Source organism: Chelonia mydas, chromosome 21 (genome assembly GCF_015237465.2).
Source record: "Chelonia mydas isolate rCheMyd1 chromosome 21, rCheMyd1.pri.v2, whole genome shotgun sequence".
Taxonomy (NCBI): Eukaryota; Metazoa; Chordata; order Testudines; family Cheloniidae; genus Chelonia; species Chelonia mydas.
Window position 1 is genome coordinate 14,127,375 of NC_051261.2, and position 19,436 is coordinate 14,146,810.

At 51.7% G+C, this 19,436-nt stretch overlaps 1 protein-coding gene across 3 annotated transcripts in view; it reads left to right on the plus strand.

Annotated features, from left to right (window-relative positions):
• The window catches only part of ADORA1 (adenosine A1 receptor), a 93,224-nt gene that overhangs the window by 7,878 nt on the left and 65,910 nt on the right, over window positions 1–19,436 (plus strand). The window contains exons 2-3 of one of the 3 annotated variants that reach the window (XM_043533741.1): window positions 10,591–10,915; window positions 18,223–18,603. In XM_043533741.1, coding sequence (XP_043389676.1) covers window positions 18,263–18,603 — 341 coding nt within the window. In that variant the 5' untranslated portion in view covers window positions 10,591–10,915; window positions 18,223–18,262. Of the gene's footprint in view, window positions 1–10,590; window positions 10,916–16,540; window positions 17,106–17,408; window positions 17,705–18,222; window positions 18,604–19,436 lie in introns of those variants that run through there. The other 2 variants (XM_037885216.2, XM_037885218.2) reach the window with 2 other exon arrangements.

A 19,436-nucleotide genomic window follows, 5' to 3' on the forward strand; every position in this document is an offset into this window, starting at 1 on the left:
AATCTGCCCGCCTGGTTTTGACCTGCCCTATTGCCAATGGTCCCTGTTGAACAGGTTCCGGACTGGGCAAGGTCTCTGTGCAGCCAACCAGTGTCGCTGGGGCCTTCGGGACAGCCCTTTGTGCAGCTGCGGGGCGACACAGACCATGACACACATTGTCGAGGAATGCCTGCTGACTAGGTTCAGCGGTGGCCTAAAAGAACTGCATCCCACCCCTGAAGAGGCCATTGCTTGGCTAGACGACTCTGCACGCTCTAAATCAAATAAAATCAAAAAGCTTTCAAGATGACCTGATGATGGTGTGTAGGCACCCTCTTGGGGAGAAAACACCGTGTGCTAAAAGGCTCTTTAAACTAGTGGAGAAAGGCAGAGCAGAGCAAGAACCAATGGCTGAAAATTTAAAGGCAGATCAATTCAAATTAGAAATGAGGCACATCTTCAACAGGGAGGGTGATTAACAAATTCCCCAGGGAAGCGGTGTATCCTCCATCTCTTGTTGTCTTCAGATCAGGGCTGGAAGCGATGGTGCAGCTTTAGCCAAACCCAGCACGGTGCAGGGGTAATTGGATTAAATTCTCTGGCCTGTGGTATACAGGAGGTCAGACTAGATGATGGAATGGTCCCATCTGGCTTTAAAATCGGTGAGCCCTGACAAACGTGAAGAGGTCAGTGTGCGTGGAGGACATCGAGGAGAAGCCGCAGAGCATTGGGATGCAACCCGCCCTGCTGTATCAATCAGTTGCAGGAGCTTGTACGGCTTCCATTACTGTAATATCCGCACACTGTATTTATTCTCACACTCCTCTGTCAGGCGGGGTCAGGCTGTTATCCCCATTGGACGGATGGGCAAATGAGGCATGGGGGGGACTAAGTGACTCACCCAAGAAATCTGTAGGTGAGTGGGGACTTCACCTCATGTCTCAAGTCCTAGGCTAGTGCCTCCCCACTGGCCCATCCTTCCTCTCTAGCTACACTGTCCTCCTCTCTGCCCAGATCCCCTCCATGTCCTGTACAGAGCACAAAGACCTTTCTGAACCCAAAGAAGTCACCAGTTTCCTCCAATCCACAGCTCTGGCGCCACACAAAGTTGCCTTTGAAGATGCTGGACAAATTTATGAGTGTGGCTGCCTGCCGGGGTCATAGGTGCTGGAACTAGGGGTGGGGATGGGGTGCTGCAACACCCCCTGGCTTGAAGTGGTTTCCATCATATCCAGGGTTGACAGCTGGGTTCAGTGGCTCTCAGCACCCCTGCTGTACACATGGTTCCAGCGCCCCTGGCCGGGGTTGCTTGAGACAGTGGGGAGCAGGGCTCGGCTGCCCTGGGGCTCACTTCCAGTTTGTCTTACATTCCTAAAAGCTCATGCTTCAGGGTTTCAGACGGCTACTGGCAGGGGTCAGGACAGGATGTTTCCCTCTCTAATGTATTCTAGGTTGTTGTTGGTTGTTTCGTTTTTTGGTCTCTTTCCTCTGAAGCATGAGAGATGGCCATGGCTGGAGGTGGGATATTATTCAAGTTGGGCCAGAGCTTTGAGATGGCACTCAGCATTTGCTCTCTCAGGTGCTTGGCTTGGCGAGCTCACATGCGCAGGGTCTCACACTGCCATATGTGGGATCAGGAAGGATTTTCCTCCAGATCAGATTAGGAGGGACTTCGGGGCTTTCTTGCTTTTCTCTGCAACATGGGGGTGACTTGCCAGGATTATCTGGGTATATCACACTTAATCATTTCCCTGCCATTAGGAAGACTTCACACACTGGTGCACCTCAGTCCCTAGCCTATTCTCTGCCTGCGGCACACAATAGGCACTATTATGTGCCACAGGTGGAAAATAGACTAGGGACCTAGGTGCACCAGTGTGTGAAGCCTTCATAATATTTGGGTACTTCATAATACTGTGATACTTGAGTCTGATTTCACTTGTTGGGCTCAATGAGCAGGTGCTGGGAGGGACTGGTGGCCTGTGACATACAAGAGATCAGACTGGATGACCTTGTCCCTTCTGACCTTACACTCTATGACTCTATGCCGGTGGAGAATGGTCCTTTTGAAAATCAGGTCACAGAGGAATCCTGCCTTCAGTGTTTTACCTGGCTCCACTCACTGCCCAGAACACAATCAGCTCTTTCAATGAGCTAAACAAATGTGTCACCGGTATGATGAGGATCCTTTGTTCTCTAGACAATAGCCATAATGGAGCCCTGTGTTCTGTTCAGTGTGTTGTTACCGAAAACAGAGCATGGGAACTGGAAAAGCGCAAAGGAGAAAGGGTGTTTAAATCAACCTGTCTGGGTGGCTAGCGGGGTCCTGGCAACGTCATTCGACACCAGATGGCCTGTGTTATGCAGGAGATCAAACTCGATGCTCATTCGTATTCTCTTCTGCCCTTAAACCCTGTAAAATCTGCAAGCCTCCCAGTCCCGCAAATAACAAACAATGTTGCAATAGGTCAAATATTCCGCCCTGTGTCTGGACTGGGTTGTTTTAAAAGATCGGGTTTTTTTCCCTTCTCCTCTGCTGTTTTCAGTTGCAGTTCTCTTCCATCCCTGCCCTTTCTACCCTGCATCCTCTCTCTTCGCGTCACCCTGCTTTCTGCCTTGCCCTGCAAAACTCCCCTCTTCCTTTGCGCTTTTCTTGTGCCGCTCTCCAAGTGCTCTGCAAACGTATCATTTTCCCCATGTGATAAATGCAGAAGCTGGGGCACAGAGGAGGGGCAGCAGCTTGCCCAAGGTCACACAGCAGGGCAATGGCAAAGGTAGGCTCTTGGGGTCTCCGGGTATGTCTACGCTGGAGGTGAGTGGCAGGAGAGGCTGGCTGCCCTGAGAATGATCCCCTCTGAAACCCTGGATAGGTTCTCAGGCTCCTAGTCCCTGGCACCACTGCTCTATGCTGCCTCTTTAATGTGCTCACTCCCTTGGATATTTGGTACGTCTACGTAAGCTGGGAATTGAACCTTTCAGCCAATGCAGACATACCCTCAGTCCAGTGTGGTGCCCACTAGGCCACACTGCCATGCACAGGGGTGATGGAGGTACGGGTAGAAGACAACCATCATCCATCCCTTCCGTACACCAAAGCAACCTGCCCACTCTGTAATTCCCACTGACTTCTCCCTCCTACTTAGCTCCTCTCTTTCTTCCTCTTCTACATGCTCTTATTTAATGATCTTCAAAACACTTAAACAGGCTCTTGGGTCCATTAAGGAAAAAGGTTTTTGCCTATTATGAATCTTCCCTAATAAACATCACGTCATGCGGGCACTCATGCAAAGCCTTTAGTGAGATTTTTTTTTATTATTATTATTATTATTATTTTTCTTGACGTGATTGGTTCACCTGGGCCTCTTGCACCAGGAAAACGCATCCTTTTCTGGAGTCAAAATCTAGAAGATCCAGAGGCCTAGTCTACACTAGAAAATTAGGTTGGTTTAACGACAATGCTCAGGTGTGAAAAATCCACCCCCCCCCCCGAGGGACATACTTAAGCTGACCTATCCCCCCTCCCTTGGGGAAGTGGATTACCGATACCAACAGGAGAACCCCTCCTCAAGGGAGGGGGATGGGTCCTCTTGACTAAGCGGCTCGGGTATCTACACTCAAGCCCAATAGCTGTGCAGACGCAGCGGTTCCACTATAGCATTTCAAGCATAGACAAGCACTTCCCTTTACAGAATCGCCTCCCCTGGGGCACGGTGTCTGAACCCGCAGATCTGTCAGCAGCAGCGGGGTAACCAGTTTTATGTGCTGTGTTTCTGCAGCTCTCTCCTGCTGGAAGAGACGGGCAGAGTCGGGGAGCGGGGGGCAATGATCTTATTTGTCCTACGAACACCAATGTGCTGTTTTTTTCCCCCAATGGAAACATTTGGCCTGCTCCTGCAATGCCCTGAACATAACTTCATTATAAATGGTTATTAGTAATTGCCCTTGGATTAGCTCCCAGATTGATAGTATTAATGTTAACTCTTTCCAGCGCTGGCTTGGGATTAAAATAGGCTCTGTCCATGGAAAAAGTGTTCATGAATGAAAAGAAAAGAAACTTTGTATCTGGATCCTAATGACAAAGTGCTGATGCTCGCCTGTTTCGGGAGACACACCCTGCTCACCTGGAGCCTGCCAAGCTCAGGGGCGGGTCAGGAATTTGTTCCTTCAGGCAAATCAGATGTGCCCGGTAGAGCTACTGAGCCTGCCAAGGACAAAGCTGGCAGAGATGTCATTTCTGGAGCTTTGGAATGCTCCCCTCTTTTCCCTTCCATCAAGTGACGTTTCAGACGTCCTAGGGTGCATTGCGAACAGCTCCTCAGGGGGCACCTTGTAACCTCCTGTTTCTCCCCACTTGGCAGGTACGGTGGTTGAGGCTTGGATTTCTATAAACAAAGCATAAATCCTTGCAAGTCCATGCTCGCTGTGGTATGTTTTGGTACTGTCACTTTAAAATTACAGAGACAAGGTGGGTGAGGGAATATCAACAAGCACGCGGACAAAGGAGATCCAGTGGATAGTGTACTTAGATTTTCAGAAAGCCTTTGACAAGGTGTCTCTCACCAAAGGCTCTTAAGCAAAATAAGTAGTCATGGGATAAGAGGGAAGGTTCTCTCATAGATAGGAAACAAAGGGTAGGAATAAATGGTCCGTTTTCAGAATGGAGAGAGGTAAGTAGTGGTGTCCCCCAGGGATCTGTACTGGGCCCAGTCCTATTTAATGTATTCATAAACGATCTGGAAAAAAGGGTAAACAGTGAGGTGGCAAAATTTGCAGATGATACAAAACTACTCAAGATAATTAAGTCCCAGGCAGACTGCGAAGAGCTACAAAAGGATCTCACAAAACTGGGTGACTGGGCAACAAAATGGCAGATGAAATTTAATGTTGATAAATGCAAAGTAATGCACATTGGAAAACCATAATCTCAACTGTACATATACAATGATGGGGTCTAAATTAGCTATTACCACTCAAGGAAGAGATCTTGGAGTCATTGTGGATAGTTCTCTGAAATCATCCACTCAATGCGCAGCGGCAGCCAAAAAAGTGAACAGAATATTGGGAATCGTCAAGAAAGGGATAGATGATAATACAGAAAATATCATATTGCCCCTATATAAATCCATGGTACGCCCACATCTTGAATACTGTGTGCAGATGTGGTCGCCATCTCAAAAAAGATATATTAGAATTGGAAAAGGTTCAGAAAAGGTTGCCCCATCTCAAAAAAGATATATTAGAATTGGAAAAGGTTCAGAAAAGGACAACAAAAATGATTGGGGTATAGAACGGTTTCCGTATGAGGAGAGATTAATAAGACTGGGACTTTTCAGCTTGGAAAAGAGGCGACTAAGGGGGGGATATGCTAGAGGTCTATAAAATCATGAGTGGTATAGAGAAAATAAATAAGGAAGTGTTATTTATTCCTTCTCATAATACAAGAACAAGGGGCCACCAAAAGAAATTAATAGGTAGCAGGTTTAAAACAAACACAAGAAAGTATGTTTTCACGCAATGCACTGTTAACCTCTGGAACTCCTTGCCCGAGGGTCTTGTGAAGGCCAATACTATAACAGGGTTCAAAAGGGAGCTAGATAGATTCATGGAGGATAGGTCCATCAATGGCTACTAGCCAGGATGGGCAGGAATGGTGTCCCTAGCCTCTGTTTGCCAGAAGCTGGGATTGGGTGACAGGGCATGGATCACTTGATGATTACCTGTTCTGTTCATTCCTTCTGGGGCACCTGGCACTGGCCACTGTCGGAAGACAGGATATTGGGCTTGATGGACCTTTGGTCTGACCCAGTATGGCCACTCTTATGTTCTTATGACCAACGTCCACTGTGGAAAAAGTCAAGCTCTTCAGAAGCTGTCTGTCTTGAAAGCTTGTCTCTCTCACCAGCAGAAGTTGGTCCAATAACAGATATTCCCTCACCTTCCTTGTGTCTCAAATATCCTGGGATTCTCATGGCTATAACGCTGCAACCGTCTTTAAAATTAGTCATGCATCATCACCAGAGGGCTGTGTAAGGGGGTCTCTCACAGCCCTCCCGTACTATAAGTTAGTCCTCGGAACCAGGGAGCAACACAATACTGAACAGGAGAGAGACACAAGATTTGTGGCCTTCAGCCCCAGTCTGCCTGCCACCACGCTTAGGGTCTGTCTACAGTGCCATCAGGGGGTGTGATTGCACCTTTAATCCAGCTAGTTCAGTGACCGAGAGCGTGATGGCTGTGTGGAAGCCCAGCTGGGACCCTGGGTAATTGCTCGGGTGGCCAGCCCATGCTGATGTCCATGTTGCTGCAGCTTTATTGCTCTTGGTACTTGCAAGCTGTACTCCTGGATGCATCAGGCATGTGCCGCATCACAGACCCGATTGCAATGTAGACATACCCTGAGATTTAGACTAAGCTGTGCCCTAGCTGACTGCAGCCAGTTTCTTGGCAGCCCACACATTTGACCTAGCGGCACAGACGGGTCCTGTCTCTACCACTCAGACTCCTCTCCATACTGAACTTGGGTTCTTTCTCTCTGGAATCAGAGTAACAGCCGTGTTAGTCTGTATTCGTAAAAAGAAAAGGAGTACTTGTGGCACCTTAGAGACTAACCAGTTTATTTGAGCATGAGCTTTCGTGAGCTACAGCTCACTTCATTGGATGCATAGCATATCGTGGAAACTGCAGAAGACATTATATACACACAGAGATCATGAAACAAAACTTCCTCCCACCCCACTCTCCTGCTGGTAACAGCTTATCTAAAGTGATCATCAAGTAGGGCCATTTTCAGCACAAATCCAGGTTTTCTCACCCTTCCTCCCCCCCCCCCCTCCCCCCCCCACACATACAAACTCACTCTCCTGCTGGTAATAGCCCATCCCTCTTTGAAACCTCTCTTTATAATGCGCATGATAATCAAGGTGGGTCATTTCCAGCACTAATCCAGGTTTTCTCACCCCCCCCCCACACCCCCCTCCAAAAACCACACACACAAACTCACTCTCCTGCTGGCAATAGCTCATCTTACAATGTGCACAGCAATAATCCAAGTTTAACCAGAACGTCTTGGGGGGGGGTTTAGGCTACCTTGCATAATGACTTAGCCACTCCCAGTCTCTATTCAAGCCCAAATTAATAGTATCCAATTTGCAAATGAATTCCAATTCAGCAGTTTCTCGCTGGAGTCTGGATTTGAAGGTTTTTTGCTTTAAGATAGCGACCCTCATGTCTGTGATTGCGTGACCAGAGAGATTGAAGTGTTCTCCGACTGGTTTATGAATGTTATAATTCTTAACATCTGATTTGTGTCCATTTATTCTTTTACGTAGAGACTGTCCAGTTTGACCAATGTACATGGCAGAGGGGCATTGCTGGCACATGATGGCATATATCACATTGGTGGATGTGCAGGTGAACGAGCCTCTGATAGTGTGGCTGATGTTGTTAGGCCCTGTGATGGTGTCCCCTGAATAGATATGTGGGCACAGTTGGCAACGGGCTTTGTTGCAAGGATAGGTTCCTGGGTTAGTGGTTCTGTTGTGTGGTATGTGGTTGTTGGTGAGTATTCGCTTCAGGTTGGGGGGCTGTCTGTAGGCAAGGACTGGCCTTTCTCCCAAGAGCTTGGCTGTAGACGATGGATCGTGTGGTGTGGTCAGGGTGAAAGCTGGAGGCATGTAGGTAGGAATAGCGGTCAGTAGGTTTCCGGTATAGGGTGGTGTTGATGTGACCATCGTTTATTAGCACTGTAGTGTCCAGGAAGTGGATCTCTTGTGTGGACTGGACCAGGCTGAGGTTGATGGTGGGATGGAAATTGTTGAAATCATGGTGGAATTCCTCAAGGGCTTCTTTTCCATGGGTCCAGATGATGAAGATGTCATCAATATAGCGCAAGTAAAGTAGGGGCGTTAGGGGACGAGAGCTGAGGAAGCGTTGTTCTAAATCAGCCATAAAAATGTTGGCATACTGTGGGGCCATGCGGGTACCCATAGCAGTGCCGCTGATCTGAAGGTATACATTGTCCCCAAATGTAAAATAGTTATGGGTAAGGACACCACACGATCCATCGTCTACAGCCAAGCTCTGCGATACAACCGCATTTGCTCCAACCCCTCAGACAGAGACAAACACCTAGAAGATCTCTATCAAGCATTCTTACAACTACAATACCCACCTGCGGAAGTGAAGAAACAGATTGATAGAGCCAGAAGAGTTCCCAGAAGTCACCTACTACAGGACAGGCCTAACAAAGAAAATAACAGAACTCCACTAGCCGTCACCTTCAGCCCCCAACTAAAACCCCTCCAACGCATTATTAAGGATCTACAACCTATCCTGAAGGATGACCCAACACTCTCACAAATCTTGGGAGAAAGGCCAGTCCTTGCCTACAGACAGCCCCCCAACCTGAAGCGAATACTCACCAACAACCACATACCACACAACAGAACCACTAACCCAGGAACCTATCCTTGCAACAAAGCCCGTTGCCAACTGTGCCCACATATCTATTCAGGGGACACCATCACAGGGCCTAACAACATCAGCCACACTATCAGAGGCTCGTTCACCTGCACATCCACCAATGTGATATATGCCATCATGTGCCAGCAATGCCCCTCTGCCATGTACATTGGTCAAACTGGACAGTCTCTACGTAAAAGAATAAATGGACACAAATCAGATGTTAAGAATTATAACATTCATAAACCAGTCGGAGAACACTTCAATCTCTCTGGTCACGCAATCACAGACATGAGGGTCGCTATCTTAAAGCAAAAAACCTTCAAATCCAGACTCCAGCGAGAAACTGCTGAATTGGAATTCATTTGCAAATTGGATACTATTAATTTGGGCTTGAATAGAGACTGGGAGTGGCTAAGTCATTATGCAAGGTAGCCTAAACCCCCCCCCAAGACGTTCTGGTTAAACTTGGATTATTGCTGTGCACATTGTAAGATGAGCTATTGCCAGCAGGAGAGTGAGTTTGTGTGTGTGGTTTTTGGAGGGGGGTGTGGGGGGGGGGGTGAGAAAACCTGGATTAGTGCTGGAAATGACCCACCTTGATTATCATGCGCATTATAAAGAGAGGTTTCAAAGAGGGATGGGCTATTACCAGCAGGAGAGTGAGTTTGTATGTGGGGGGGGGGGGGGGGGGGGAGGAAGGGTGAGAAAACCTGGATTTGTGCTGAAAATGGCCCTACTTGATGATCACTTTAGATAAGCTGTTACCAGCAGGAGAGTGGGGTGGGAGGAAGTTTTGTTTCATGATCTCTGTGTGTATATAATGTCTTCTGCAGTTTCCACGATATGCTATGCATCCAATGAAGTGAGCGGTAGCTCACGAAAGCTCATGCTCAAATAAACTGGTTAGTCTCTAAGGTGCCACAAGTACTCCTTTTCTCTCTGGAAGACTCTCTTGCACCAAGGAACCACAAATAGCATTCAGTAAGAAGGAGCTCATCCTCCCAGATCCCTGTCATGCAGAGAGATCATTGTGCTTATAGGAGGCAGTGTGGCCCACTAGATAGAGCACTGGGCTGGGACCCAGGAGACCTGCATCCTAGTCTTGTCTTTCACACTGGCCTGCTGGGTGAGTTTGGGCAAGTCATTTTTCTCTGCGCCTCAGTTTCTCTATCTGTAAAATGGGGAAATGATACTGATTTCCTTTGAAAAGTGCTTCAGGATCTACAGATGAAAAGTGCTAGATAAGAACCAGGTATTATTGTCCCCATTGTATAAATAGGAAAGCCGAGTTCCCAATTCTTAAAAAGAAAAGGAGGACTTGTGGCACCTTAGAGACTAACCAATTTATTTGAGCATGAGCTTTCGTGAGCTACAGCTCACTTCATCGGATGCATACTGTGGAAATTGCAGAAGACGTTATATACACAGACACCATGAAACAATACCTCCTCCCACCCCACTCTCCTGCTGGTAATAGCTTATCTAAAGTGATCATCAAGTTGGGCCATTTCCAGCACAAATCCAGGTTTTCTCACTCTCCGCCCCCCCCCCCCCCCAGACAAACTCACTCTCTTGCTGGTAATAGCCCATCCAAAGTGACCACTGTCTTCACAATGTGTATGATAATCAAGGTGGGCCATTTCCTGCAGAAATCCAGGTTCTCTCACCCCCCTCCAAAAACCACACGCACAAACTCACTCTCCTGCTGGTAATAGCCCATCAAAAGTGACCACTCTCCTTACAACCTGCATGAAAATAAAAGTGGGCCATTTCCAGCACAAATCCAGATTTTCTCACTCCCCCACCCCCATACGCACACAAACTCACTATTACCAGCAGGAGAGTGGGGTGGGAGGAGGTATTGTTTCATGGTGTCTGTGTATATAATGTCTTCTGCAATTTCCACAGTATGCATCCGATGAAGTGAGCTGTAGCTCACGAAAGCTCATGCTCAAATAAATTGGTTAGTCTCTAAGGTGCCACAAGTCCTCGTTTTCTTTTTGCGAATACAGACTAACACGGCTGTTACTCTGAAACTTCCCAATTCTTGTGATATTTGGTGTTCTTCTTACAGCCTTAGCTCCTGGAGTCATGTGATTATGTGAGAATCTCACTTTTTCTTCTTTTTCTTTTTCTTTTTTATGAAAGCTAAGTTTATAGCCCACATGGCAGAGGAGAAAAGCTTAGAAATGTGACCTGATGGCTCAGAAAGCTGGCAGCAACTGAAAGAAGCCTGAGCGGTGGACTAAAAAGAAAAAAAGGAAGTCCCACAGCCGGCCAATTAGAGCCAGCCTCTTTCCCAGCTCCCAGCGCAGAGGGCGTGGAGTCAGAGCACTGCTGCGCTGTGGTTATACTCAGCTGCCCACCATCCCGTAGGGGCCTCGGACAGCCTACACACAAAATGAAACACCCTGAGGGTTGCTCTAACTTACATCAGGAGCTGGCTGGGACCTGAGGACCAGGAGGCACAAAGGTATCCTCGCTTTATTTTGCCCCGTATCTTCCTGCCCCTCTGCTGAGGGCGTGTCAGGCCCCCCTTCTGTTGCCAGTCAGCGGTGGCTATAAGTCTGTCACACAGCTAACAAGGGAGTTTTTAGCAGTTTGTGCTCTTAGCTCTGGAAATCCCTAGTTCAGGGCCTGGTGTGTCGGCCAACATGACCGCCATCATGAATGCAACCCGTTGCCAGTGGAGATTCAGGTCCTGAGGGAGGCCTGATTGCCCTGGGTTGGTTACTGCAATGAATGTATGCAGCTTCTGCAGTGTGAGCCACTCCCCTGGGGGGCTGCTTCCTATCCCCACAGGGCAGCTGACTCTTGGCCCCTGTGCAGAGCTTCCTGGGCAATTTCTAGACAGCAGAGAGATGGGCTGGATGTGTAGCACCCATACTTGAGGAGCAGAGTTTGCCATCTTGGAGTTCTGCTGTCCCCACACCGTCTGTTTCATGTCAGACGTTCTCAGTATTTTGGGTGGCTCAGAGCTGTTCCCAAGCCCCTCTTCATGTGTCACCCTGGCCCCTCTGTCATGGTCCTGCTTTGAGCAGGAGGTGGGACTGGATGACCCCCTTAGGTCTCTTCCAACCCTGATGCTCTATGTGAGAGGGCATGGCTAATGCAGTGTCCATATGACATCCTCACCGGGCATCCCAGGGACCCCCATGTGTCCTCGGAGAGGCTGAGTTCCTCAAAGGTCACACAACCCCCACTCAGTAACCGTGGCATGCACTAGCCTGCCCTAGAGGACCGGAGAATGAAAGCCATGCTGCCAACTTTCATGATTTCATCGTGAGTCCGGTGGGTCTTTGAGGGTTCTCATGAATTTCTGATTTCATCTTCCAGTTTGGTGAAGGTCTGCCCTTATCCAAAATGGCTGCCCTCTCTCATTGCGTTCGAATGCCTGGCAGTGGCTAGGGTGACCAGATGTCCCAATTTTATAGGGACAGTCCCGATTATTTGGGGCTTTGTCTTATATAGGTGCCTATTACCCCCACCCCATGTCCCAGTTTTTTCACAGTAGCTGTCTGGTCACCCTAGCAGTGGCAGTTCTGGCTTTGGACTTTCTTGAACCGTTCTTGCGACGGAACAGTCCAAAAAGGGTGAACTGACCTGAAAAAATGCAGTCATTCACCTGAGAAAATCCTGACCTTCAATCATACCCTGTGATTTCAGTGTAGACCTACCCAGGGGGATGCTACATCACTGCTTCCTGGTCCCATCACACACAGCTCCTGGTGTCACGCACAGGACATGTACATGTAGCAGACAGCTGCGAGAGCATGATCTGGGGTTCCACCTGGGGTCAGTTCGTCACCTATAAGGCTTGCACAAGGCCTGAGTTCAGGCCGTTTTATCTTTCTCTGGTGGAGGTTTCTTCACGTTCATTCCTAAACAGAGGTTCTCCAAAAGGACATTCCCACTCTAATGTGCGGGCGACGAGGCCGGTGCGTTAACAGATGGCTTCTCCCCAACCTCGTGGGCTGGATTTTCCAAGAGAGATCAGCACCTAGCAACTCGCACTATTCTCAGTGGGGCTCTCAACAGGAGCTGGGCGCTTTGGAAATGCAGCGGGTGCACTCTGGCCCTCGGGGCGAGAAGACGCCAACATCAGGGCCCAACTCCATCACGCAGCCCTGGAGTCCTACTTTCAACCCCAGACCTTTAACGAGAGGCTTGTGGCCTGTAATCAATGTAAACTTCCTCCCACAGGGCAACATGGGGATTTCCTGATTCACTTACATTCCTCCCTCCATGCCCACAGCATCCCCATTGTCCTCTGCTGCCAGAGCAGAGTTTCCCTCTGCTTTAACTGGGGCTAGGAATGTGACAGCAAATGGCTTTTCTGCCATGGCCATGTCAAAATCCGGTCGCTTCTTCCTTCAGGACAGCTGTGAGATCGGCCGGTCCTCTGTCCACATGGGTTAAACTCTTGTCCAGGCCCCTTGTCATCTCACATCTTCACTACTGCGCCCTCACCCCCACGAGCACACACACCCCCCTTTCCCAGCCTATCTAAATCGCTCCTTGCTGCTGCTTTGGGCTTGCTGCTTTGGCCATATCCCCCCTCTCTCTCTGTCCCTCGCCCCCCCTTCCCTGCCACATCAAATGCTAGCTACTCATCTTCGCTTTTAAGGCTCATCATGGCCTATCACCACCCTACCTGTTATCTCATACACACTACAGAGATGCCCACGCCTGCCGCCGCTCCTCCAGCGCCCGTTGCTCAAATTGTCCAGCCAGCCCCTCCGTGCTTCCTCCCCTGGCGCCCCGCGGGGGGAGCGCTCCATAAACCTCTGCTAGTCAGCTGCCTCTTAACGCTCCCCTCTGTTGGGATGCAGACAAAGAACTCGACGACAGGGTGGCAGCTGGTGTGCGGAGAGCGCGGCTTGTCAGGCCGCGCAGAGTGGCCTCGTTATTACCTTGCGCCTGCCCCCCGTCTGTGTGTTGTAGTCGCTTGTCATGCACCTACGTTGTCTTGTACGTATATTGTGAGCTCTTCAGAGAAGGGGCCATCCTTGTTCTGTTTGTACAGCACCTGGCACAATGGTGCCCTGCTCCCTTACGCTACCACAATACCAATAATAAATAATACGGCCACGCTGACCTCTCGCATTCCGGAGACAGGCTAGCAGTAGTTTTAATTAAGTCCTATTATTTATCTATCAAAACTATAGGCTCTGACTCCATGGGTGCTCCGGGGCTGGAGCACCCACGGGGAAAGAATGGTGGGTGCTGAGCACCCACTGGCAGCCCCCCATTAGCTCTCCCACCTGCCGGCAGGCCCCATGGATCAGCATCCCCCCTCCCTGCTTGTGCCTCCCACGAGGCAAGCGGGGAGAAGTGGGGACAGGGCATGCTCCGGGGAGGGGGTGGGACTGGGCGGGAAGGGAAGGGGGAGAGCAGAGGCAGGGCAGGGGTGGGGCCTTGGGGGACGGGGTGGATGGGGGTGGGGCCTGGGGCAGAGCTGGGGGTCAAAGCACCCCCCGGCACTTTGGAAATTCGGCGTCTGTGATCAAAACCCCACATTTCATTGTCAAGAGATGGTCCCACTGCTCTGCGCTTCATCTGTCTGTCTTGTTGTCTGTATTTTCCTTGGGACATGATCCCGATGTTCTGGGTAGATCCAGCCAGCAATGGTAAATGATCACGCTAAGATGGTGGCACCCGAATGTTCTAACGCTGTTCTGCATGGACTTGGTCCATTCTAACGTTCGTTACGCTTTTCCTTCCTCCTCCAAGTGTCTGCCCACAGCTCTCTGCTCATCCATTTTCTGCTGGATGATAATCAGGGTGCTTTACTATCCTGAGGAATATTTGAAATTCCTCAGACGCAAATGGGGGATCATTATCTGACGTGATCTGGTCAGATGACCTAGAAATGGCAAACATTATGCAATGCGTCACAGGGCCTGGCCAAAGGAGTGTTCTTCGTATGGCCACCTCGTATTAAGCATTAATCACAACTTACTCTTTTTTCTGCAAAATGAACGTGCAGTCTTTGCCAGAACCCAGTGAAAGCTTTGGCAGACTGGCTAGAAATCCAGAGATATTTTCTCCTTTGATTTGTGCCCTTAGATGGAACTTGGATCTTTCTGCTACAAGGTTAGTTTTGGACATCTCCTGCTTTTTAAGAACCTCTTCCAAGACTTTCTACTGGAAGTCACCTAGTCCCAGCGGAAAACCTAAATGCCGCAAATGCTAGTTGGCCCCACAACATTAGAAGAATGATCTTTTTTTATCAATACCCTTCACAACATTTGCATAAAAATACACTTTGAACCCGCAGACATAAAATCCCCCTTGTTCCTCCTTTTAGTGAAACTGGAAGCAGTCCCATATTTCCATAGTTGGCCTTTTAGCTGTTCTGTTTGTTTGGGTTTTTTTAACCGGGAGGCAAGTTTCTTGCTCTTTCGCAGTCTTGGAGCTCCTCCCTTGGAGGAAGGCTGGCCTGGGGTTAGTGCGCTAGCCTGGGCCTTTGGAGAGCTGGTTCAATTCCCTGCTCTGCCACAGATGCCCTGCATGACCTCGGACAAGTCATGGAAGGTACGTGCACATGGCAGCTGAGAGGTCTGATTCCCAGAATGGGTAGTGCATGGGCTAGCACCTAAAAACCACAGTCTAGTGGCATGGGCTAGCTGCCTGCTGAGTACATACCCAGGGCTCAGGGCGGACTGAACTTGGGTGGCTAGCCCACGGTCGCACCACAGCCACGTTGCTATGCTTAGGTGCTAGCTGGAGCAGAGCTAGCATATGTGTCTACCTGTGCTGGGAATTACATCTCCCAGCAGCTGTCTACCTTGAGTCCCTCTGAGCTTTAGTTCCTCGTCTGTCCAACTGGGATAACAGCATTGTTCTGCCTAAGAGGCGTGTGTGAGGACAAATACATTTAAAACTTGTGATGCTCTCAGCTATTCTGAGGGCCAGAGAAGTACCAAAAGATTGTTTCTGCCAACCCATCCTTCCTCCTTACAAAGCTTATTGTACTTGCTGTCCCCAAAGAGCAAACAGGTCTTCTAAATCAGTGGTTTTCAACCTGGTTTCATCTGCAGACCCCCTAAAAACTTTCACATGGAGATGCAAGTCCCTTTGGAAATCTTAGACATAGTCTGTGGACCCCGAGGGGTGCCTGGACCACCGGTTGAAAACCACTGTAGTAAATCCAAATGACCTTTCATTTAGGTTTATGAGACCAGCTGAACAAGAAAGAACAAAAGTCAACGCCCCCAAGAGAGCACAGTGGGTATCCCTGCTGAATCCTGGGAACATAATGGTGGCTGAGCTGCGTGAGCTCCCCTGTTTAAAGGCTGGGGACACTCAAGTGAAAGGCAGAGCAGTTTCATAGCTACACAGGTCACAGTGGGTGTTTACGCCCTGGTATTTTTGAGACTCTTGCTTGAACTACACCTAATTAATCAAAGACAAATCTAGTTGGGTAAACTTTCTGGTCTCTGCTAATTGTGCATGCTGATTTTAGGACTGTAGGAGCTGGAATTGGTCCAGGCAGGGGTTCATAGTTACTCCACAGCCTTGCAAACACAGACAGTGCATTGCTATTGGGGAATACAATGGGGGGGGGGGGGGGAGAGAAAGACCAGGAAACTCCACAGGTAGCACCACTAACCAGCTTCTTCTGTGGCATATGGCACAGGTGTGGCCTTGAATGTTGTTGGCATCTCTTCGAACCCAGCTCTGCCTCCAAACCTAGGCCCTGACCATACTCCCCTAACACGGAATAGTCTCTGAGTCTGTGCCTAGCCCTGCTGATGTCAGAGGAACTCTTAATGGTGCTCCCAAACACAGAACCATAGAAGATCAGGGTTGGAAGGGACCTCAGGAGGTCATCTAGTCCCACCCCCTGCTCAAAGCAGGACCAATCCCCAACTAAATCGTCCCAGCCAGGGCTTTGTCAAGCCAGGCCTTAAAAACCTCATAGGATGGAGATTCCACCACCTCCCTAGGTAACGCATTTCAGTGCTTCCCCACCCTCCTAGTGAAATAGTGTTTCCTAATATCCAACCTAAACCTCCACCACTGCAACTTGAGACCATTGCTTCTTGTTCTGTCATCTGCCACCACTGAGACCAGCCCAGCTCCATCTTCTTTGGAACCCCCCTTCAGGTAGCTGAAGGCTGCTATCAAATTCCCCCCCTCACTCTTCTCTACTGCAGACTAAACAACCCCAGTTCCTTCAGCCTCTCCTCCTAAGTCATGTGCCCCAGCCCCCTAATCATTTCCCCCTTGCCCTTGGCTGGACTCCCTCCAGCATGAGTAAGGGGGTCCCAATCTGGCTCTGGTGAATTAAACACAAGTGTGCAGGTGAGGCCATGAGCGCGTCTCCTGCATCTCCTCTGTTCGCAGGCACTTCCAGCCAAGCTGCTTGGGGGCTTGATTTGGAAAGGGCCCAGGCGGTGCTGGGGGAAGTCATCCCCAGATCGCAGGCGGTGTTTACAGGCCGCCCTCCTGGGAGTTCTGCCCGGGGCTGACGGTCCCACTCTCGGGCTGCGCCGGGTCCCTTGGCAAACGGGAGCTGCAGGCACTTTCCACCGCGGCAAGGACAGAGGGTGATGCCGGCACAGCCCGTGCCTGGCGCTTCATCCGAGCCCGAGGGCAAGTCTCCGCGGTTGGACGCGCTAATCTCTCCCCCGGCAAAGCCAACCCCGCAGCGAGGGGTGAGGCCCGGGTGGGGCTGGGGTGTGGCGGTCCTGGAGATAGGGGGGCGAGCCTGCAGCTCGTGCTGGAACCTGGCTGTGGGGCGGGGGGGCTGAGGCTGGGGCACACCCCTGCCCTGCAGTCCCTGCTTCCTCTTCGCCCCTCCAGGCGCCGGGGCAGCCGCGCTCCGAGCCCCCGGCCGCCGCCCCCCCTGCCCGGCCGCCGCGAGCTCTTTAAAATGTTGCCGGGCCAGAGCGCGGCGCGGGCGGCCATGTGATTGCCGGGGCGGCTGCAGGCGGCGAGCCGAGCCGGGCTGCGCGGCTGGGTCCGGCTGGTGAGCGCCGCGGCGGCGCCCGAGCCCGGGCGGCCAAGGGCAAGGAGCCGGCTGCAGGCGCGGGGTGCCGGGGGGCGGGATGGAGGAGACCCCCGTAGCCCCGGCGGCCGCTCGGACGGGCTGAGTCCGCCGCTGCCCCGTCGGGGGCCGGCCGGCTGCACCGGCGGGAGCCGCGCGTCGCCTGCCGGCGAGGAGCGCACGGGCGTGCGGGGCGCAGCCACTTCGGAGCCGGGCCGGCGCGGCTGGGAGGCGCCCGCTCCTCCGGGGGGGCAGGGACCTGCCTAGGTGAGGGGGGTGGAAGGTGGACAGGTGAGGGAGGGGGTCCACAGGTGGGAGTTGGTGGCCGGCGTGGGGGGGGGGGGGGGTTGGGTGGACAGGTGGAAGGAGGGTGGCCAGTTGCGGGAGGGGTGGACAGGTGAAAGGAGGTGGGCTGGCCGGGGGGGGGGGTGTACAGGTGGGGGAGGAATGGCCAGAAAGGGGGTGGCCAGGTGACGGGGGGGAGTGGGCTGCTGAGGAGGGGTGGATAAGTGGGAGAGGGGTGGCCAGGTGTGCCCAGGTGAGAGAAGGTAGGCTGGATGGGGGGGTGGACAAGTGGGAGAGGGGGTGGCTGGCTGGAGGGTGGGTGTACAGGTTGGGGAGGGGTGGTCAGCAAGGAGGTGGCCAGTTGGGGGATGGGCTGGCGAGGGAGGTGGCCAGCAAGGGGGCGGACAGGTGGGGGTTGCTGTCCTCACAGCTGCTCTCCCGTTGGTGGGCTAGGCATAATGCCAGTGCCGGGGGTAACTGTCTTCCCCACGTGTTTGCAGGTGACCAACGAGCCCTGTCACCAGCGGGGACCAGGGCACTATGGCACAGTCCGTCTCTGCCTTCCAGGCTGCCTACATCACCATCGAAGTGCTGATTGCCTTGGTGTCTGTGCCAGGGAACGTCCTGGTGATCTGGGCTGTCAAGAAGAACCAGGCTCTGCAGGACGCCACCTTCAGCTTCATCGTCTCGCTGGCTGTGGCTGACGTGGCAGTGGGCACCCTGGTCATCCCACTTGCCATCGTTATCAACGTCGGGCCGCGGATGGAATTCTACACCTGCCTGTCGGTGGCCTGCCCCGTCCTCATCCTCACCGAAAGCTCCATCCTGGCTCTGCTGGCCATCGCGGTGGATCGCTACCTGCGTGTGAAGATCCCCCTAAGGTAGGAAAGCCCCTGGGCACAGCAGAGCCTCTGCTGCCACCTTTCAGAGTCACCTTGTGACACAGCCAGGACGCTGCTGCTAACAGCATGAAGACAGGTCCACCTGTAATCCTGGCTGAGATCAGGCACACCCCAGCTCCCTCTGCAGGAGCAGGGCCACTCTCATGTCTCCAACCCCCCCGTGTCTCCATCCCGCTTAGCAGGCTGGACGGCCAGGGGGTCTGTCCGGCCATCGTGCGGTACACGCCTGCCACGTTGACAGGCCAGCCCGTAGCGATCGTGACAGCAGTGAATGTGTCCCGCTCCACAAGGGGGGCTGGTAGTGCCCGGCTGCCCTAGAGAAGAGGCCCAGAAGCTCTACCTGATACAGAGCTGCTTGCCCTACTCTGGCTTGCCCACACGCTTAACACTTTGCTTCAACACTTCCTCCTGGGATGTGTTTCTTTAGAATGTGCCTGCGAAATGCGCTCCTTTGCCATGTGCCTTGCGCCATGTGGCTATGTAACCCCCCCCCCACGCTCCCAGGCCAGCGCAGAACAAGGAAGCGTGCCCTGGAGTTGAGCGCCACTAGAGAGAGGATTAATGGCAGTGGCATGCTTCAGACAGCAGGAATGTGAAGACAGCCCTGGTGTGACTCCTGGCTCAGAGCGGGGCATGGAAGTCAAGCGTCTGATTATAATGGCTCTGGGGCATTCAAAGCAGGCAGTGGTCTGGTGCCCGTGCGATGCGGGGACTCCTGAGGGTCCAGTGCTGGTGCTGCCTTGGGGCAGAGAAAGAGCCAGTGTTCGAATCAGTGCTTGCCACCTGCCCCCCTCTCCGTCCTGGGGCAGACC